The sequence below is a fragment of the Nicotiana sylvestris genome, chromosome 10 (genome assembly GCF_000393655.2).
Source record: "Nicotiana sylvestris chromosome 10, ASM39365v2, whole genome shotgun sequence".
NCBI classification, from domain to species: domain Eukaryota; kingdom Viridiplantae; phylum Streptophyta; class Magnoliopsida; order Solanales; family Solanaceae; genus Nicotiana; species Nicotiana sylvestris.
The window spans coordinates 68910692-68934142 of record NC_091066.1 but is presented as its reverse complement, the minus strand read 5'-3'; the positions used below and the strand labels follow the sequence as shown (position 1 = coordinate 68934142).

Sequence of the window (23451 nt, the reverse complement as noted above, 5' to 3'; positions counted from 1 at the left end):
TCAACATCTGTCCGCTGATCACTCTCAGAACATTGGGAAAGAGCCTACACGAGATCAAAGATGGAGCCATCAATGTCAAAGCCTTCGATGGGTCCCAAAGGTCTACTATTGGAGAGATTAGCCTATGCCTGCAAATGGGACCAACTTGGTTCGACGTTGACTTTCAAGTGATAGATGTCCCAGCATCCTACAACTTGCTGTTGGGATGACCATGGATCCACACTGCTGGAGCTGTAGCATCGACCCTGCATCAGGCAGTGAAGTTCGAATGGAATCACTAAGAGGTAATTATTCATGGCGATGGTAGCAACCCCATATATAGTCGCCAGACCATCCCGATGATTGGAGGCAGAAGGAGAATAGGCGGAGAAACATACCACCACATTGAAAGGGTCAACGTTGTAGACAAGGATAAATGGTGGGATAACAAGATTGAAAGTATCTTGAATTGGTATGGGTACGAACCTGGAAAGGGACTCAGCAAAAACCTCCAGGGAATCACCAAACCCATCAAGCTGAAGAAACATGGTACTACATTTGGTTTGGGGTATGAATACACTTGGAAGGAGTTCAATGACTGGTCGCCACCATAGCGCGGTCCCTACTATCCACTGGAGCATCCGATACCTCACCTGGACCAGACTTTCCAGCCGGCAGACATCATATATGGATCAGAGGAAGATGAAGCATAGGCAGCCGTGAAGAATCTGTTTCTGGAAGACGATGATATGGACTGCTGTGTTATTTTCGAGGAGGAAGGGGAGGAAGACCCTTCTATACAAGCTGTGAACCGAGGAGAATGCCTCAGTAATTGGTCAATCAAAACCACCAGGTCCCAGAAAGCTTCGGGGTAGCAAGGCTTAACAAAAGCACCATGCATCACATTTTTACTTTTTACTAGATGATTTTATTTCCGCATTGTCTTTAATTTTGAAAAGAGCTCTGATATTCAAAACAATTATGAATTCAATCGAAGCATTTCAGTTTATTATATATCTCACTCTTATTATTTTTTCTATCATTCACTTTATTTTACACAGCATTACTATTACTTGCCTTGATGATGAATCAACGATTGTGACTTGCAATGAGACAACGCAACAAACAGATATGGATTTAGAAGAGGACGATATACCAGAAGAGGTCGTCAAAGAGGTTGAGAATTTTGAGAATAGGCCTAAGTCTAACTGGGACAAAACTGAGGTCGTTAATCTGGGAGATACAGAGAATGTCAAAGAAACGCGTATCAGTGTTCACCTGTCACCATCAGAAAAGAAAGAGTACACGAAATTCCTAAAGGAATATGAAGACATATTCGCCTGGTCGTATGATGATATGATTGGTCTCAGTACATCCATTGTAGCTCACAAACTGCCAACAGATCCAACATGTCCGCCAGTAAAGTAGAAGCTCAGGAAATTCAAACCCGACATGAGTTTGAAAATCAAAGAAGAGGTTACCAAGCAAGTCAAAGCCAAGGTTCTCAGGGTAGTAGAGTATCCGACATGGTTAGCCAACATCGTGCCAGTGCCAAAAAAGGATGGGAAAGTTAGAGTTTGTGTTGACTACCGGGATCTTAACCGGGCCAGTCCTAAAGACGACTTCCCCTTGCCGAACATACACATTCTAATTGACAATTGCGCCAAGCATGAGTTACAGTCTTTCGTTGATTGTTTCGCTGGGTATCATCAGATATGGATGGACGAGGAAGATGTAGAGAAAACGACTTTCATCATGCCATGGGGAATGTACTGTTACAAAATGATGCCATTCGGTTTGAAGAATGCTGGTGCCACCTACATGAGAGCCATGACTACCATCTTTCATGACATGATACACAAGGAGATCAAGGTATATATGGATGACGTCATTATCAAATCCAAGAAAGTCAAGGATCACATGGAAGACCTAAGAAAGTTCTTCAACAGACTGAGGAGGTACAATCTGAAACTGAATCCCGCCAAGTGTGCATTCGGGGTTCCTGCTTGTAAATTATTGGGTTTCATTGTGAGTCGTCGAGGAATAGAATTGGATCCGTCAAAGGTCAAAGCTATCCAAGAATTTCCGCTGCCAAAGAACAAGAAGGACGTGATGAGTTTCCTGGGGAGACTCAACTATATCAGCCGGTTCATAGCTCAGTTCACGATCATTTGTGAACCTATCTTTAAAATGTTGAAAAAGGACGCTACCACCAAGTGGACTGATGATTGTCAGAAAGCTTTTGACAGAATTAAGAAATACCTGTCAACGCCGCCGGTCTTGGTTCCACCTAAGCTAGGAAGACCCCTATTGCTTTACCTTGCGGTATTAGATGGAGCATTCGGTTGTGTTCTGGGACAACATGATGAAACATGGAGAAAGGAGCAAGCCATCTACTATCTCAGTAAGAAGTTCACACCGTACGAGGCCCGGTATTCTCTTTTAGAACGCACTTGTTATGCTCTGACTTGGGTCGCGCAGAAGTTGAGGCATTACTTCTATGCTTACACTACTTATCTCATATCCAGAATGGACCCTTTGAAGTATATCTTCCAGAAACCCATGCCCACTGGCAAGCTCGCCAAGTGGCAAATCCTGCTAAGTGAATTCGACATTGTTTATGTGATCCAGAAAACAATCAAAGGGGAAGCCTTGGCGGATCATCTCGCCGAGAATCCCGTGGATGGAGAATACGAGCCCCTAAAAACGTATTTTCCCGATGAAGAGGTATCTTTCATAGGAGAAGATATTGCAGAATCCTATGATGGTTGGAGGTTGTTTTTCAACGGAGCTGCAAATTTCAAAGGAGTTGGCATAGGAGCAGTCCTAGTATTAGAAACTGGCCAGCACTACCCGGTATCCGCCAAGCTCAGGTTCCCTTACACCAATAATATGGCAGAATATGAAGCCTGCATCTTGGGGCTCAAAATGGCCATTGACATGAACGTTCAGGAGTTGCTAGTGATCGGGGATTCAGACTTGCTCATACATCAGGTTCGAGAAGAGTGGGCAACCAAGAACTCTAAGATACTTCCCTACTTGCATCACATACAGGAGTTGAGGAAAAGGTTCACAAAGACAGAATTTTAGCACGTCCCCAGAGTCCAAAACGAGTTTCCTGATGCATTAGCTACTTTATCGTCCATGATCCAGCATCCAGATACAAATTTCATTGATCCCATCCCAGTAAGGTTTCATGATCAGCCAGCTTATTGCGCCCACGTTGAGGAAGAAGTGGATGGAAAACCATGGATCCATGACATCAAGGAGTACTTGACAACAGGGGAATATCCAGAACTTGCCAACGCTACTCAGAAGCGCACACTTCGTATGTTATCCAGCAACTTCTTTCACAGTGGAGGAATCCTGTACAAGAGGACTCCCGATTTGGGTTTACTAAGGTGTGTCGAAGCAAAAGAAGCATCCAGGCTATTGGACGAAGTGCATGCAGGGACCTGCGGGCCGCATATGAATGGTTTTGTCTTAGCAAAGAAGATACTCCGAGCAGGGTATTTTTGGATGACTATGGAAACAGACTGTATCCGGTATGTTCGCAAATGCCATCGCTGTCAGATACATGCAAATATGATAAAGGTGCCTCCAAACGAGCTTACTGCAACAAGCTCACCATGGCCATTCGCCGCTTGGGGAATGGATGTTATCAGACTATCGAGCCTGCCGCATCAAATGGGCACAGGTTTATCTTAGTGGCAATGGATTATTTTACCAAATGGGACGAAGAAGCATCATACAAGGCGGTCACTAAGAAGGTTGTGGCAGATTTCGTCCGCGACCCCATTGTTTGTTGGTTCGGAATTCCGGAATCAATCATCACCGATAATGGTTCCAATCTCAACAGCGACTTGATGAAAGCAATGTGTGAAACATTCAAGATCAAACACAAGAACTCTACAACCTACATGCCTCAGATGAATGGAGCTGTGGAGGCAACCAACAAGAATATCAAGAAGATACTAAGGAAGATGGTCGAAAGGCACAAACAATGGCATGAGAAATTATCATTTGCCTTATTGGGATACCGTACCACAGTCCGCACATCGACCGGAGCAACTCCCTACATGCTGGTTTATGGTACAGAGGCGGTCATCCCCACCGAGGTAGAAATTCCCTCCTTAAGGATCAAAGAAGAAGCAGAGTTGGATGATGCAGAATGGGTAAAAGGTCGCTACGAGCAGTTAGCCCTTATAGATGGGAAAAGGATGAATGCAGATTGCCACGGTTAGTTGTATCAGAACAGAATGTCCAGAGCCTTCAACAAAAGAGTTAAGCCAAGGAAGTTTACACCGGGGCAGCTGGTGTTGAAGAAAATATTCTCACATCAAGATGAAGCCAAGGGGAAGTTCTCTCCCAATTGGTAGGGTCCGTACATGGTTCACCGGGTTCTAACTGGAGGAGCCCTTATTCTTGCAGAAATGGACGGAGAAGTCTGGCCAAAGCCGATCAATTCAGATGCAGTAAAACGATATTATGTGTAACCACTTATGATTCCCTCTATGATGTAATTTGAACTACGCCTGACCTGATCCCCGTTTAAGAGGGGATACGTAGGCAACCCTATGGGTTCGGTCACAATTCAATAAAAATTCCATTTTTCCCCGCTATTGAACTGGGACAGAATTTTGAGGAGGACCCTCAAAATTCCGAAGTTGATTTTAGTCCATGCATCGCCAGAAGCGCCAGCCCAGTAAACTGGGGCAGAATTTTGAGGAGGACCCTCAAAATTCCGAAGACAATTTTTTAGTCATTCAGCACAGCCGTCAGAAATGTCCGCTCAGCAAACTGGGGCAGAATTTTTAGGAGGACCCTCAAATTTCCGGAGCAAAAGAGGTTGCAATGTCTTAAACCATGTTGCAATCATTGGTTCATCTAAAGAAAACTATTTTCGATTATATACTTATGTTATATTTACTAAATCATGCATAACTATTATCCGAATTGTTGCTGTTTAGCGACGCTACCCCCAATGACACACAACGTCAAGAGCCCGGGGAAGACGAACTAACCTTTTCCCCTTACAGAACTCACAATTTTTTCTTTGGATGCAGGAACTCGACTTGCAGTATCGTTAAGTATATTTATGTACGCATACTTTCCCAAGAATGCAACTTCTCAGAATCATCACTTGCCCGCAATTGCTATCCGTACATAATCTCCCCAACAGTCATATTATCATAATCGGCTATCAGCTAAGAGATCTTACTACTAATCGTCCTTTTACATTCTTGCACTGCATAAGGCTACTTATCTGCCTTTCGAGACTACTCTGTCTCCATCTGCATTTTGCATAAGGCTACTTTTCTGCCTTCCGAGGTTAAGCTCTACCTCCATCATCATCTGCATAAGGCTACTTATCTGTCTTTCGAGACTAAGCTCTGTCTCCATCTGCATTTTGCATAAGACTACTTTTCTACCTTCCGAGGTTAAGCTCTACCTCCATCATCGTCTGCATAAGGCTACTTATTTGCCTTTCGAGACTAAGCCCTGTCTCCATCTGCATTTTGCATAAGGCTACTTTTCTGCCTTCCGAGGTTAAGCTCTACCTCCATCATCATCTGCATAAGGCTACTTTTCTGCCTTCCGAGGTTAAGCTCTACCTCCATCATCATCTGCGTAAGGCTACTTATCTTCCTTTCGAGACTAAGCCCTGTCTCCATCTGCATTTTGCATAAGGCTACTTTTCTGCCTTCCGAGGTTAAGCTCTACCTCCATCATCATCTGCATAAGACTACTCTTCTGCCTTTCGAGACTAAGCCATGTCTCCATCTGCATAAGGCTACTCTATCTGCCTTTCGAGACTAAGCATTGTCTCCATCCTGCATGGCTGAAATATCGCCTCTTTACTTTTCTCGCACGGCTGCAACATCGCCACCTTCATTTAAATTCTGTACTGGCTGAAAGATCGCCACCTTTTGCATTTCATGGGCTGAAAGATCGCCAACCTATTCAAAGGCATCATAGTTCGGAGGCACCATCTACATGGCCCGAGAATATCATTTCATGGCTTGCGAATTTTTATTTACGCTCTTCATAGCCCAGGACGTCATGGTACAAGGACGTCATCCTAACCGTCCAAAGACAGCATTCATGGTCCAATGGGAACTTGCATCAAAATTAAATTTATGTACAATCTATGATGTATTGACCACTTGCAGGTACACCGGCTAGCAAACGGCCGTCTCAGTAGTAGCGATCCCGCTCCAATTCTCGCAGCCTATCAGACTTCAACTATCCTTCTCAACTTAGGCATCGCGTCCGTTCCTTTCAATAACTCTATCGGCATATTTCGCCGATGGATCCTGAACTACATATGGCCTGATTCCTGTAAGACCAAGGATATGTAGGCATCTCAAGAGCCAGAGCTCAGTCAGAATTCTTTGCAAATCGTCTCTTTCGGTCAAAATTGGTCATCATATCTTTACCCGACAACTCTTTCATCCTTCCCGGGTAAAGAGGGGCAACTGTTGATACCCAATTTTTCCCTATGTATTTCTTTTACATGCAAATACTTTCAAATATCATATACATACATATATAAGTATGCCCAAGTGTTTTAGTATTTTTCTAATTTTTTAAATTGATTTATTGCTCAATAATTATTCTCAAAATTATCACTTTGGTGAATAACTTATTTTATTCTCATATTTATACCAAAATATAGATAGGTTACTTTTCATATATTTTTACAAATTAATTTGGTATTTTAAAAGCTAAATTGCATATAATTGCAATTTTAACCTGCTTTAAGATTTAATAGCATTTTATAATTATGAAACTGGTTCTAATATTTTTTAATTAATATATATATACTATTAACGGATCCAGTGCTTTTAATTTTCTTTCAAAATCATTTTTTACTATTTTTATAAAATAAAAAGAGAAAACTGGCTATTTAAATTTTGGCCTCAGTTCGTTTCAATTGTAGCCCCATTACATTTCGATTTTAGCCTAAAATTGACCCAATTTCAAACTTGAATTCGGACCAGCCCAATTCCTTTTGACCCAACCCCTAACCCAACTCAAACGACCCAACCAGGTTCGCCATCTACCTTCTTAAATCTAGGCCGTTGATCATTCGGATCAACGACCACTATTTGCCCTACCATAATTAAATACAGGTGACTACCCTAATCCCTCATTCTCACCTGGCTCGCCGCCTTTGAATCCCAAACCCTCTCAAATCCTCTCAAAAACTTTCCGAAACCCTAGCCTCCTCCTACCCCCTTTTCAACCACCGGTCACCGGAATCCATGACTTCTCAAGCCATGGATAGTTGGTACTCACCTATCTTCACCAGTAAGTTAGAGTTGTTCGAAGCTTCGAGGCCTAATCTCGACGATTCCCTCTCCGATCTTCTTAGACCTTTTATTTCATGGCTCCTCCGGCCATGCTCCGGCATATTCAAGACTCATGAGCCTGATTCTTGACCTCTCCGACTCAAGATCGGACCTGTTTCCAAGCCTTTCTCATTTCTAGGGTTTTTCTGAAACCCTAAGCTACTCAAGGTCCTTTCATCGTTATTTGATTAGATCTATACTGTATCTATGCTTTTCTTGCCATCTAAAGTGTTTTCACCAAAAGTTTCTTTTCAAAATCGTTTCTCTTCGATTTTAGGGTTTCTGAAAGGATTTTATGGGAAAAATCTTTCTGATTTTTCTTCTTCTTTACTTTATGTGTGTTTGTCCATACCCTGCTGGTGTGATTACTCTTTATTACGCATGTACTGTCTTCTACCTTTTCTTTTCTGCTATGCATGTTAATCCCTGCTTAGTTTTCTTTACTCTTTTACTATGTGTGACCGTTAAGTTATTTGATCTTGTTTACTGGACTCTGTTCATGTTCTTACATGCTTCATCTACTTGTGTTCACGTTTGTATTATCTCTTTCTTCTGAACTTGTTTAGCTTCCGAGTTTTCTCAAATATGTTCTTCATGATTTTTCTTCCTTTGTCATTCAAACATGCTATCATATCTGTTTTGTTGAGACTCTAAAACAAATGACTTGCTTTCTCACTTCCATGTCTGATTCAATTTTGAAACCCTAGGATTTGGGTGGTTTCCTTTGACGATTTTGATTTTTGTGTTCGAGTTAAGGCTTCACTTTGGGACCCTGAACTCTCAGACTCACTATGAGTTTGCAAATTGAACCTGTATCTTTTTGCTTATGATTCTGATCTTCTCTTCGATTAAACTCTCTTCTAAATAATTTGACAGCCTCTTCTTGATTCACATATTTGTGTGCTTTATATATGAGAACTCTTCTTTCAAAAGGTTTTGCCAACTACTAATCGATTCTGAATTCCTTTAATGGTGTTTACTTGATTGTTACTAATTTTCCATAATTGAACCTTTCTTTACCCTTTTTCTGACTTGGTTCATTCGAACAAAGCTTGCAGCTTTGATTTTAATGGTTGTTTGATTGATTCCCTTTCCTTATTTTTCACAAACCATGTACCATTGGACTTTTGCCTTAAATAAACCCTGTGTATTTACCTTTATTATGTAACTTTGGAAAAGGTTTTAATCAAATTCTTTCCTTAATTGTCTTATGCACGTTCGAAATCAGAATCCCTTAACCAAATTGAGACTTTATGTGATTGATTGCAAACTATTTCCTTACCTTTTCTTACTTGTTTTCTGCACTATAAAAGGGGACTACCCTTCTTCACTTGAACACACTTTGAATTGCATACCCTTACACACACACTCTCTCAATTACAATACTCTTTCAATTCTCTACTCTCTTCTGAGATCTTTTGTACTGCTTGCTTGCAATTTGGCTTACAAAACTTCTGCTTTCACTTATTTGTTTCCCTGAAACTGGTATGTCCGAAATTTGATTCCAGCATCATCCCTATGTGTTTACTTTACAGTTGCTACTCTCTTGGCTACTTTCCTGTTCATGTTCTGTATTGAATATGCTACTCTCTCTTTGCATCTGCTGTTTGTTGTGAAATCCCCATACCCCTACTCCCTTCTATGTGTTTGAGTTAAGGTTTATGGCCTGGCAGTATCCAAATTGCTGCTCAGGTCTGAACCTGATCCTCAATGGATCTTAACTCCCAAAATGTGGCCTAGTAGACTGGTTAGGGTGTGCCAGCACTCCTTATTGTTGGGTATGACCACCGGTTTACGCTGGACTTCCTCTAATTCCCCTTTATTGCACTTGAACTTACTCCTAGCCTCTAAGTTCTGCCCCCCCCCCCCTCTTACGAGCCTTGCCTTGGGACTTTGAGTTCCTTCTGAGCTTGGACATTTTAGGGCTGGCCCTTCCACATTGCACTATAACTTGATTCAGCAATGATATTTGGGGGTGTAAGCATTGCCTGGAGTTCTTGAAGCTCCTTGGAACTTTGACACATCCCAAATAAGAGAAAGGCTTTGGAAATCTGATCTTTGGAAGTTGGTTTATTTCATATTTCAGACCTGGGGTCTGAATTAGGCTCTCCTTGGTTGGAATCTTTAATTTCTGATATATTTCTTATCTTTTTCTTATTCATTCTAGTTTGTAATAATCTTGTAATAAACTGCTGGGGTGTTAGTGAAAAGGGGAGGGTCAGTCCTGCATGCAAAGGGGTAGATACCATGTTCATAGGGAATTACTACACTTCTGAAATTCTGCATCTCATGTAGATACCATGTTCATAGGGAATTCCTATACTTCTGAAATTCTGCATCTTATGTAGATACCATGTTCAAAGGGAATTCCTATACTTCTGAAATTCTGCATTTCATGTACATAGGTTTTTCTGCACTTCATATAGATACCATGTCTATAAGTCATTTTTGAAATTCTGCATATCATATAAGTAATATGCCTATAGGACTTCCTGCATTTTGCATATGCATCTGTCACTAGGCAAACCTGTTTGTAAGATTTAAATAACTAACTGCATATAAATGACCTGCCTATAGGATTTCTGCATGACAATAACAACGCTTAAAATCAGTAACGCCTAGAAAACATACCTATAGGAGCTATCAACCAAACCTGAATCGTCAACTCGCTTATAAGCCTAAAATCAGTAGCAATAATGATTAACGCCTGTAGATCTTATGTCCCTATAATTGACAATTCTTTTTTTCTGCAATCAGTTTACTTCTTTATTTCTGAAACTAATAGATATCATGCCTATAGGTTCCGTTTAACACCTAGGCAAGCTTTAGAGTATAAACTATAATTGCATCAGTCTTTGATAATTACAACCAGCAGGCAGGCCTAATTCGGACTTCTTATCTGAAAATATGTGATAAATCAGCCTGCCTTAATGTTTAAGTTTAATTCAGACCTAATCAGTACGTGTAAGACATGCTAAACTATATGATTTTCTCTGATTTAAGGAGGTTTATTTGAGCCATATCTGCTTACTTACTTTCCCAATACTTGCTGTATATGTTTTGAATGTCGCCTTAGAATTGTATCCTTTTTAAAAAAAACTGCAAAAGCCCCAACTCCCTCCCCTTTAGGATTAGTAGTCTCATATGCCTCTCGGACTGATAGGATTGCGATGGGTAATAGCATGCAATAAGTAACGATACTATTCCGCGCTTTAATACTTTAACGGGGTGGGAAGGGTAGATATGGAGATGATGACCGATGCGCTAATATCACGTGCGACCCCTCTTTTTTAAGGAGTGATTGCTGGGTATTGCATTGAAGTGATCCATATTAATCGTAAACCTAGGACCCCCCTCCCTTTATTTGCTTTCATCTCTTCTCGTGAAACCATTCAAATCTTTTTTTCATAAATTTCTGTCCTCTCTACTTACCTTCAAAAGTTTTCAACCTAATTGCAATGTTGTATGCAAGTCCTTATTTGAGCCTTGATTGTTTACTTGTAAAGTCACAATTGTAACATGGCCGGGACCACACTAGTGGATCTTGAGGGGTGCCTAACACCTTCCCCTCGAGATAATTTCTAGCCCTTACCCGAACTCTGGTTTTTTCCAACTCAAACCTTTCTTAAAGTGTCCTAATGCACTATAATCATTAGGTGACGACTCTTCAAAATTCCAAAACCCAATTCTCGAAAGGGAATAGAGTTGTCCTCCCAATGTCGTATACCCGATTTCGACGCGTAGAAAAAGGGGGCGTCGACAATTGTTATTCGACATAATTGATGTAACAAGGAAGGTCAAGTGAAAAGAAAATAGATTATCAAATTCCCGATAACGGAACCAATTTGTTTAACCAAAAAATAGAATTTCAATCAAAGTTAGAATTTAGAAGAACGCGGGTTACTGATAATCAAAAGAATATGTAGAAGAAAGTAATTTAGAGTAACCAGAGTGTAATCAGGAGAAAAACAAGTGAATCAAAGTATATTCCCATTGTGTCTTGTCTTTACAAGTGACCAGATACCTCCCTTTTATCGGTATCTTGAAGATATGCATTTCCTCCAAATCATAATAAAGCTATTATGAATAATTAAAGACATTGAATGCTACTTTACATAATCATTGTAATCAATACAAATTCTCTAACATATCCAGTATTTAGTGCCTGTCGAATTCCGTATCTGCGCTCTTTATTATGGTCAGATCCATTCCTTTTGATAAATGATTTAAATAGGTACGGGCGCTGAATCCGTCAAATGTCCTCCAGTGCCTCTTCCTTTGCCTTTGCTCGTTTCTACTGCTGCCTGTGCCTCTTGACTAATTATAATTCTTTGACTATTTGACTAGTCCACGTGTCTCAACATATCACTTGCATATATACATACAATTTTTCCCAATACATTTACCTCTTCAATCAGCTCTTTGAGAGCCATGACCATAGGCTCCAACAAGTAGCAAGAAGCTTTGCTAAAGCGATCCTCATTATTTCTGCCCATCATAGTCAGTACCATACGCCCACCTTTCACCAATTCTATTGAGCGATGCTTTAGAAAATTTACAAAATCTTTTTCATATTGCTCGTAATACGCTTTAACCACATCTAGTGGGCTTGCACTTGCCACGTAAATATTTCGCTTGTTATTTTCTATTCCATAGGCACCTATTAGAGTCAAAGTTATAATCATACGATTTAGAATGAGTATGATTTAATTATTCATCATACATTATAATTTGTTTGTGTTTATATATAATAAATATAAATATATGCGAAGAGTTAAGTTGAACTTACGGAACATACCCTAAATTCGCATCTGACTACCACCTATACAATTGATTTTAAATATTAATTTAAAAGAGAAACAATTATTTTTTTAGATTTTTTTTTAAAGAGAAACAAACATTGGATATATTAAATTTGCAATTTCGTTTCTTCGAGTTTGCTGGCAAAATTATTACCCCTATATATTAGCTGCAAAATTGCATCATAAAATTCTATTATACGTGAGTAAATTTGTAAATTTGATATGGTGTTATCAAGTTTAAGAAAATCTTTATATGAGATTGATGATATAAAAGTGTTAAAGACAACATGGTAAATAAATTTTTAACAACGTATTTTTCTTAACGGTTTAAATTTGTAAATGAGATGCTGATCACACATCTCAACATGACATTAGAGCAGGTGACAGAGGTTTAGGTTTGAGTCTCATCGCCTTCCACCATCGTTTTTTTTTTTTTTACATTCTTTGTCATAAAAAAGAATCAAATTTGCACGTAAAGGAGGTGTGAAAGTCATAATTAAGTATCTCTGACTGCTTAGACTTTAGATGAAATCAAGGATTAAAACATATTTGAGAAAGCCAATGGAGGCTGTAAGAGGAGTGGACAAAATGCAAACTCTTGGAAGGGAAAAGTCTAGTATAGAATGAACCAGCAACTCCTACAACAAAGCAATCAGGATCAAATATTTCATCTTCTCCCATATTTTTCTCCCTCAAATCATCGTAGAATGCCGGTAGCAACGACCGGAAAATGGTATTAAAATCATTCCCAGGAAGATCATTCAAGGAAACATGAAATTCCGGAGACTGTTGCTGTTGACCGTTGCTTTTGCATTCTTCGCTAATAGCTCTAATAAGTTGGGTGATGACCAATAAAGTATTAGGTCCCGAGGAACAACCTAAGTCCGCAACATAAATGGTTTCTGGGGAAAGGCTGCGGTAGAGTGCAGATATGGCTTCATCTCGTATTGGCTTTCCCATGAGAATCACCTTTTGCTGTACATATAAGGAAATGAGTTTACTTTTTTATGAACTGACAATATTAAAGAATTGAGATGTGTATTTTCTACGGAATACGTGCTCCCCAGAATTGTTTCTGACGCTTATATGTGTAGTATTTCCATAGTACAAGAGGTGTAGGCACAGGCGGACGTATGTGTAAGCTTGAGCCTTGAGGGACCACCGAATTCCGTAAACATTGGTAGAAATCTTGTATATTTATATGTGTATACCTTAAAAATAATTAATTTAAATTACTTGGTGTCCTTAACACTAAAAGCCTTTAGGGGCACCAGTTGAGCAGAATACTGGTGCCCCATCGCGTTAAAATCCTAGATTCGCCTCTTGTTTCAGTGTTTTAAAAGGTGAGGGTGTAAGGCGGGGTTTTACTTACCATGGTGCGAGGCGTAAGCCCCATGAATCTTTCAATTTTTTAATTTTAAAAATAATAAAATAGCAAAATAATTACAAAAAAATATATAATACATTTAAAGTTTAAGAAAACTATAAGGGATTAAAAACTCATAAAAATAAAATATCTAGCATTTTTTATAAACATAAATAATAAAATAGTGTTAAAGTTACAATGATATAAAAATAAACTAATTTTTTTTTATCTTTCAAACGATTATTTTTTTTTAATATTTTTAAAAATAATATCAAACTAGAAATTTTACATCTCTAACAGTTAATAATTATCAAATATCATCAAATTGTAATTTAAAATATTACTCCTTATGACTAAATATAAAATTGCGTGTAAAGAGCAAAATAATAAAAGTTTGATAATTCTGAGAGACATAGCTACGAAGATTTATATCAAGTTAAGATGTAAATTTTGAATTTTCAAATGATACTCACCCTCACGATATTCTCAATTAGTAAATATATAATACTATGACTCATTATTTTGAATTACTCTCAATCTTCATATTCTTATAGATGAATAGAACTTTAATCATTCATTTGTTAAAGAATTTTGAGGGACAACAATACTAATTAGGTAATTAAACGCATAATTTGCAAAAGGAACTGTTAGGCGATCTCTAGCATAGAGCGTTAGGCGTATTTCGGGCGCATAGTCGGGTGCTTGATCGTAAGCCTCACAAAACTAAGCCCCACATGTGAGTCTTGGGGGGTGTTTTGATAGTGCCCCGCGTTGGAACAAGACCCGAGACAAGTTCCAATAAAGCCTTTTAAAATATTGTCTGTTGTAAGTGTTTGATTTTAAAATACATTATGTATAATTATTCGTGCTAGTTTATAACTCCATTAGGAAATAATAAAAATCTGCGTAATGATATACACATGGTTGTCCAACGGGATGGGACGGGACCGAATTAACGGGACGGGACGAGACGACATTTAAGCGGGATAGTGGCGGGATAGGACGAAACGGGATGGGACAAACGGGACGAAATGTTTGTCCCATCCTGTCCCGCTAACAAACGGGATGGGACGGGACGGAACAGGACGGGACGGGTTCGTGGGCCTTAAGTGTATTTTTTTTAAAAAAATAACGTCTAGTTTTTTGAAAATTACTATGTTTTTAAAGTTTGCAACGGCTAAATTTTTGACTTATTTAATAAACTTAAATGTTACTATGTTAAAATAAAAATTAGAAAACTAAGTAAAGAATTATAAAATATTAAAACAAAAGACTTGTAATGAAATATTCTAGTAATTATAAATTTATAATAGAGTTATAATTTATTTAATATAATTTCAAAGTATTAACTATTAAGTAACTAAGACAATTCATAAATAAAATTCAACGCTTAGAGCCTTTTATTTTATTAATAGAACTTTCAAATCTCAAATACAAATATAATTCTTTTGAAGAGCACCTAATTTACGCAGCCACCTTCTAGGAAGGGTTCTGTTTGAACTAGGCCTCTTAGTAGCCAATTACAAATAGTCATACTAATATTTGTAAGCTCTTATATAGCTTCTTTGTAACTTATCAATAATATCTCTCGGACATTCTGCTGGAATTGGCAATGTTGATTGATGTTCCATGAGCTCCATGCCGTCATCGCTCCCAGTGGTTAGTATCTTATTGTATTCTTCTTCTTCCCTAGTGGTTAATTTTTCAGAACCAAGATTTCTTCTTTCTGAATTAATCCAATCTCTGAATAATACAGAAATCGCTAGACTGTCCTCCGCTAATGAATGTCTATGATCTACAATTTGAAATCTTGCCGCGCTAAAAGCACTCTCCGATGCTACTGATGATGCTTGAATAGCCAGGATATCTCGGGCCATAATTGAAAGTGTTGGAAAAGCCTTGTCACGCTCCCTCCACCATGACAAAAGTTGTTCCTTGCCTTCTTCGTCTTTAATAGTTTCCAATCCTTGATTAAGATAAGAATCAAGTTCATCATCAATAGAGGAATCAAAACCTGTTATATCATCCACATCTTCCCATAAAACTTTGCTCTAAACTTAGAAGTAGAAGGAGCAGTAGGATAATATATACCAGAAAATTATTTTGTAGCATAATAAAATTTTTCTAAAAATTTAGTAAGCTCTCTGATCTCTCCTAATCAGAATCAATATTTGATCAACAGGGTGAGCATTATGCATATTAAATACCTTTTGGATAGGCACCCGATAATCATAAGCAACTTTAAGCATTTCATAAGTAGAATTCCACCTAGTACAAACATCTTTTGGAACTTTTCTAAATGGAAGGTTAGCACTAACACATTGTTGAGCAAATTTACGAATTATACTTTGTTTATGAGCACAAAAAATATAGCAACAAGCATGTTATATTTTACTACAAGCATCAGAGAATAAATTAAGACCATCTTTTACAACCAAGTTAAAAATATGGCATGCACATATAACATGAAAAATTGTTGGATTAATTTGACAAAGTTTAGATTTTAAGCTATTTGCTGCGGTTGTGTTAGCAGAAGCATTATCTAAGGTGATAATTAAAACTTTATTAATGAGTCCATAAAAATCAAGTATTTGTAGAACAGCAGTTGCAACATATGCTCCAGTGTGTTTTGAATCAACAAAATTATAACCAATAATACGTTTTTGCAAGTTCCAGTGATGATCAACCCAATGACATGTAACAATTAAATAATCACATCCACTAGGACTACGACCTATATCAGATGTGATAGACACTTTACAATCTAAGTGAAAAAATACACAACGGATATACTGAAGATATTCGGTTTGAAATTTAAAAACATCATTTCTAACCGTGGTCTTAGGAAAACCTTGAAAAGCAGGGTTATAAGTTTCTTGTATATAATGCACAAAAGCAGGGTGAGAAGGGAAAGTAAAAGGTAAGCCACAGACAGCCACCATTTTTGCTAAGTTCTCACGATCTCTATCTTTGTTATATTTGCGTAAAACATGACCAGAAGCAGGGTCAAGTTGTTGTTGAATTTGATTAGAACCAGATCTACTAGGAGTGTCAGTACTGATGGTAGGATCTATAATTTTTCCGGTTTCTATGTTAGCTTGTATCCATAAAGATTTGTGATCCCTTATTAAGTGTCTACTTAAACCCCCCGTCCCACCACTTATTGTGTGTGCAAATACTTGCTTACATTTTTCACACATAGCACGATGATTGACTTTATCATGTTTAAAAAAATTTCATACAAGTGATGTTTTGGGACGTTCAGCCTTAGGCTTACCCCTTACAGGAGATACAGGGGGTAAAGCTCCAGACTGAGATTGACTCTGAGTTGGAGCTTGTGTTGCGGGACTAGTGGGTGTTTCATCTAATTCTTCTTCCTCATTTTCTTCATCCTCAAAAAAATATCATTGCCAAATTGTCTTTGTAAAGTTTCATGATCTAATTGTTCTCCGACATGAACATCATAAAATGTGGGGGGTTGGGAAAATGAAGTTTCATCAATATGAGTCATTTCATCAATATGCTTTCTAATTCTAGGTCTAGGAGAAGGGTTAGGATTAGGATTACTACTACTTTCACCTTTACTATTTTCTTACTACTTTTTTTAAAAATACCAAATACATTTTTAGGTGTCATAATTTAAACACAAATATTAAACACACAAATGAAATACGAAAATATAACACGTAAAGTAAACACAAAAATTAAGCACTAAAATGATACGCAAAAATTATATATTAAAATTAGGAGATGGAACGAGTGCACCGTGATTAAATATTGAAACTTGAAGAAATTGCCCAAAATATTGCTCCAAATACTTGACGAATTAATTTGAAGCTTGAAAGTTGCTCCAAAAAATTTGGCCAAATACTTGAAAGTTATCACTTGATACTTGATAGCAACAATATTGAGAGAATGATATAGAATATAGATAGAATATTAGAATGTAAGAGATTTGAGAGAGAAGATTGTTTTTTTGTGGGAAAAAATAAAGAAGAATGAGAGTATTTATAGTAGAAAATAGGGTCAAAGTGTAATTTAATAAACTTAGGAGTTATATTAAAAGTTTGGGGGGATATGGGATGTTTCGAGGGGAGTGAGGGGTAGGGGCTGTTTGGACCGTTGACAACGGCTATTTTTGCAATTTAAGCCGTTTCCCAACGGCTAGTTTTTTTTAAAAAAAATCTGGCGGGACGGGACGAAACGGGACGGGACAAACGCGACGAAATGGCCGTCCCGTCCCATCCCGTATCCCGTTTAACATTTGCCCATCCCATTTAACTTGAAGCGGGACGGGACGGGACTGGGACGGGACTACCCGTCCCGTTGGACAGCCATAGATATACCTGAAGCAGAGAATTATTTGCATAGCTAGTCTCTCCAATTCCTCCATTCATGCGAAGAACTTTTGCAACTTCCATTGTCTCTGTAGAAGTTGGGTACTGTTTTTGGATTAATGGGAATGCTCTAATGGGGTATTATATCATTTATTTATAGACGGCTGGTACCGAATTTATTCTTTGAATTTCCAACATTACCCCTCACAAGCTAAACTAAATGCTAATGAGAAAGTATTATTATGTATTGAATCATTTGATCACCTTATTTAAAAGCTTAAACTATTAGGAGAGAAAATATTTTTAATAGTTTTATTGTAAGTGACACCAATCGAACTAATTAGCTAACAACCTAAAAAAATAGATTAGGTAACTAACTGTATACACCTAATTTATTTAGACCTAATTCTTTGGGGGAGTTAAGTTGAAAATTCCCCCCAAGACAACTATACTTGACTATATTATTGTTTAATTGAAGCTCAATTAAGACATTTACTTTAAAAGCTGCACATAAAGTGGTCCTAACTAGCCAGCAACTAAATATAAATGAATCAATTTATTGCTCGGAACTGGACAAGTCATTACTAGAATATGGCTAAATTTTGACCGCTAACTTGGTCGGAAATCGATCGGAAATAATGGATTTCCGACCACTTTTCAATCAAAATTTGTCGGAAAATAATTTCCGACCGAATCCGTCGGTGATTTTCGACCAAAGTAGTTGGAACGTTCAAAAGGTCAGATGACCAAATTATTTTTAAATTTGCGACCAAAGTGGTCGGAATATTACCGACCGAATCAGTCATAATAATTTATATAAAAATAAATATTTATTTAAAATTAAATAATAAAAATAAATATTTACCGACTGATTCGGTCAGAAACTAATAATTAAAAAATAAAATTTCTTTATTTTCTGAAGGAATCCGTCGAAAACTGTTAAAAATAATTAAATTGTTTGTCACGATCCAAAATTAACTATAGGTCGTGATGGCGCCCAACGTTGCCGTTAGGCAAGTCAACACTAAATTATTCATTTCTAATATACCTCGGCAGAACGTCACCTCAATCGGCTCTCCACCTCGGTATACTCCATCACTGTTCCTACTTCTGAACTACACGTGACCTGATTCTTTTATAGCCAAGGATATATAGGCAGCTCAGATACCAGAGCTCGGTCACATTCTCCTTTCATTTAGTTTTCGGTCTCTCTAAATAAGGGTCGGGTCAAAAAACCTGTCTCGTCGTTCTTTGTCTGAAAGCTCTTCACGTTTCTAGTCAAAGAGGGGCAGCCGTAAACATGTAATTTTTTGACCCTCCCCAAGATTTTACACATTTTAGTGTTAAATATTTAGTTTAGGTCTAATATTGCTACTTCAATTAATTTTGACTCTTTTACTTTATTTTATCACAAAAATAAAATTACAAAAATATTTTCTTTTATTTAGCTAATTAATATTTTATTTAGTTACTTTTAGTTTATCTATCTTTCATAAAATTTAAAAAACAAAAAACAAAAAACAAAAATAGTTTCAATTTATTTTCAGGAATATTAGCTGTTTGGTAAGAATATTATTTGAATTTTACAATGATTTTAATCTAATTCCATTTTTATCTTTTAGTATGATATTTGAAAAATACCAAAAAATTGGTTTGTTTTAAAGGTTAGTTTTATTTGGGGCATTTTGCATTGATACCTGCTTTTTGGGTCACGTTTTAACTTGTACTCGCTTTGCAAAAAAATTGCAAGCGTACCCACTTTTTCGCATAACTTCAGCATACAGGACTGATGTAGCAAAGGCAATCACGCAAAATTTTAGCATTATAGTAGACGGGCCTGAACAACAAAAAATTTTGAACCAAGTGAGTTGAAGTTTTTGTATGTAATTACTGAACTTAAGCATTCTAGTAGCTGAAGTTTTGTTTTCTATTTGCTGAAATTTTTGTTTGTAATTGTTGAACTTAAGCATTCTAGTAGCTGAAGTTTTGTTCTCTATTTGCTGAAGTTTTTGTTTGTAATTGCTGAACTTCAGCATGTTTTAGCTGAAGTTTTTCACGTAAACTTAGTGTTGACTGAAGTTTTTGTTTGTAATTGCTGAACTTAATTATTTTACTAGCTGAAGTTTTGTTCTCTATTTGTTGAACTTCAGCATGTTTTAGCTGAAGTTTTGTTCTATATTTGCTAAACTTAGCATATTTTAGCTTAACTTTGTTATGTTTGTGATGAATTTCAGGACTGAAGTTTATTTTGTATTTGCTAAACTAATGTTTATATTTGTTGAACTAAGATCAACGACCTTTCCAAGCTGATCAAATCCATCCAACTGATTAAGAAACTCTCAGCAGATCTGCAACCACATTTGATGTAGTTGTTAGCAGTTATAGTATAAGAAGCATTTGCTGATGAACACGCTACAGAGGACATAATCTTAGTGGCAGAAGAACAAAATAGATATAAGGTTGAAATTTACTTTACAAAATATCTTAATTTTAACATCTATTATACTTGGTGATCACGAGAAGAAGAAGAGGAAAAGAAGGGAGGAAGAAAGAAGCGCAAAGAAGGAGACGCCTGAAGTTGTAAAAATTAGGGTATAGGTTAAATAATTTTAAAAATATGAGTATAAGTTAAATGGGGGCGACCAAATAGGGTGCCCTGTGTAATTTTTACGTTTTATTTTAATAATTATTTTACTTAGTAGGATTAATTAGTAAATGAGGTAGTATTTTTAGTCTTGTTCAAAGAGAAATAATAAAATTTGGACTCAAACAACGCATTTTTAGGCCTAATTTTTGGACCCTTAGCCCATAAATTCAAGTCCAATACCCCAAAAAACCCTAATAATTCTTTAACCCCCCCCTCCCCCCACCGTTTCCTTTCTTGGACGACACACCCCTTCAGCATTTCTAACCCTAGAGAACCCAACACCCTTAAACACCCCATTCCAGCCTTCAACACCCTGAGCTTCTTCATCTTCTTCACCTAGGAGACATACCAACAGACCCGCCACCAGCCTTACCAACGCCCTGATCTCTCTCTCTCGTGGCTGTCACTACTGACGTCGATCGGCGACCATACACAACACAACCACCAAAACAGCGTCGGATTTTCCTCCAACCTCCATTGCAACCGGCTGTAAAACCAGCTCTAAGAACATGAAAACAGTAGCTCAAACCGCAGCTTGTCGCCGTGGAAATAGCAGCGTGTGTGTGCGCTTTTCTGATTCTCGCCGGACTTTCAGATCCGGCATGTTTTTTTAACTTTCCGACGAGTTTCGAGGTTGTCCGGGTGAGGTATTGTCCGAGGTTCCGTTCGAAGTTCCAATCACTAGCTCGCTTGAGTGTCGCTGCACGCTCATTTGTATACGTAGCAAACTCGGCAATAAAGGTTAATAGTTCTTCATTCTCCTTTACTGTATTTAGCTCACTTTGTTACTTTTTTGTGTTACTCTATTTATTCTTTGAATTATAGAATGATAAAGTTAATTGGGTCATATTAATTGTTGATGAGTTACGTTGTTTCATTTGTGTGGTAGGTAGCTAGATCTTAATGGGTTCATGTTTTTGTTTCATTAATATGTTATCGTTCTCGTTGGAATTGGAAAATGTTATGGTAGAGCTAAGTTCAGTTGTTTCTTGTTAGATATTTCTTTAGTATTAATGGGTTTGAGATTACCTGTTAGATGAAATCGTTTCAATAAAGTGAGCACTCTGTTAATCCGTCAATCTGACCTGTAATTTTAATTTCATATGTATGTGTGCCTGTGCGCGGTGACAAAGTTATATTTTTCATATGTAATTCTAATTTCATATGTACATGTTCGCGTGACATAGTTGCGATTCTTTTTTAAAATTAAAATCAAGGTATGCGTTCGCGCAACCTTATAAGGCGAAACGGTCTTAATAATAAAAATATTTTTAATTGTGTACACGTTCGCGTGACAAGAGTACGTTTTTTTTAAAATGAATATTCGTAGGAAAATACTTTAGGCGAGGTTTAATCTATCGTCGTGATTGTGTGCATGTTCGCGTGACATAATTATGATCTTTTTCAAAATAATCTAAGGTACACGTTCGCGTGACTTTGGCCAAATAATCTTAGTAATAATAAAGCATGAGCAATTGTGGACACGTACGCACGACATGATTTTTGATGCGCCAAACGAATAGTACATGTATGTGTGACTCGTTTTAAGAAAATTCCAAATTTACGATTAATCAAGCAATTAAAAGCGGTTAAGGGGGTAGATGCACATAGGTTTAAAAAATAAGTAACTAGAAAATTTATTAAGCTAGGTATGATTAAAGTGACTGTGCTAAAACTACAGAACTCGAGAATGCCTAACACCTTCTCCCGGATTAACAAAATTTCTTACCCGAATTTCTGTGTTTGCAGACCATAAATAAAGTCAAACTTTCTCGATTCGAGATTTTAAACCGGTGACTTGGGATGCCATAAATTAACCTAAGTGGCGACTCTGAATTTGATATAAATAATCCCGTTTCGGTTATTGTCACTTTAATTGGGAAAAACTCCCTTATATCCCTTTCGGGGTAGAAAAAGGAGGCGTGACACCCGATTCAGAGCATGTTGCCCTTTTTAAACAAGCAAGCGGCACCCACTGCATTTATCACTACTTGGTCTTCCTCGGTCACCAATCATCTGAGGTAGCTAGTGATCCCCATGGGGGGAGAAAAGACCCGGGCATCCTCCGGTACAGAAAACATTATATTCCGCCTACAGTCGGGATTAATACTTGGGGCCGAGAATCGGTCCACCAGTATTGGGCTCAAAGAAGACCCAGTAGCAGCTGAGGACGGTGCTTTCTTCGGCACAGGTAAGTCACCAAGCCCGGTGACATCCTCCAAAGCATCAAACTCAACCCTATCCAAGAAGCCATGGATATCGGCCGCCTCCTGAGTACCCTCGCAAGAGCGACCTTCCAAAATATTGGCCTCTCGAAGCGTGGCATCCGAAATTTGAGGGGACTCGAAAATATAAATCACACCGAGCTCGTCCTTCAGAACGTCTTCCGCCACTCGGGAAGCCTCTCCCCCGGTCTCTCTCTCGACCATCTCAACCTAGCATGGAGTGGCCTCAACTCTTTCTGGCTCGGGAACCTCGACCGAAGCTCCCTCGTTAACCTCCTCCGATACAGAGGGCTTTTGTATCGAAGCACTAGCCCGCATACGGGCTACCAAATTGGATCCTTCTTCGAACTCGTCCTTTAATCGACGGACTGAGTCCAATGATAGAGCAATGGTGCTCCCTTTGTGTTTACAAGCTTGCCTTTTCTTTGGCTTTTGCTTTTCCGAGTTTGGAGAACTCGGAGCCCCTTTTCTCTTCTTCTCTTTAGCCTTCTTTGGAGTAGGTGGTTGGGGAATGAATTCTGCTTCATCAGATGGGGGCCTCATTGCTACATGCTTCCTAAGGCCTACAAAGGAAAAAAAGACGAGTAACCTTGAAAAGAATCCTCGAATGATAATAGTCCTAAGAAAGAAGCTTACCATGATTGCGGGCCTCCCATCGAACCTTTAATAACTCTATCCAAGCACGCTCGGAATATGGTCTCTGCAACACCAGGCCCTCGACCTATTGCTTGAGATCCGGG

The 23451-nt window shown here is 38.1% G+C and overlaps 1 protein-coding gene across 2 annotated transcripts in view; it reads right to left on the bottom strand.

The window, feature by feature from the left end:
• The window catches only part of LOC104232954 (S-adenosyl-L-methionine:benzoic acid/salicylic acid carboxyl methyltransferase 2-like), a 40547-nt gene extending 22586 nt beyond the window's left edge, over positions 1–17961 (bottom strand). Inside the window, exons 1-4 of one of the 2 annotated variants that reach the window (XM_070160683.1) lie at positions 17849–17961; positions 12682–13111; positions 11741–11994; positions 11359–11362 (exon numbers count right to left, since the gene is read on the bottom strand). In XM_070160683.1, the coding sequence (XP_070016784.1) occupies positions 11359–11362; positions 11741–11994; positions 12682–13111; positions 17849–17923 (763 nt within the window). In that variant the 5' untranslated portion in view covers positions 17924–17961. Of the gene's footprint in view, positions 1–11358; positions 11363–11740; positions 11995–12681; positions 13112–14875; positions 15469–17848 lie in introns of those variants that run through there. The other variant, XR_011403174.1, reaches the window with a different exon arrangement.
• Between the last annotated feature and the right edge of the window lie 5490 nt (positions 17962–23451).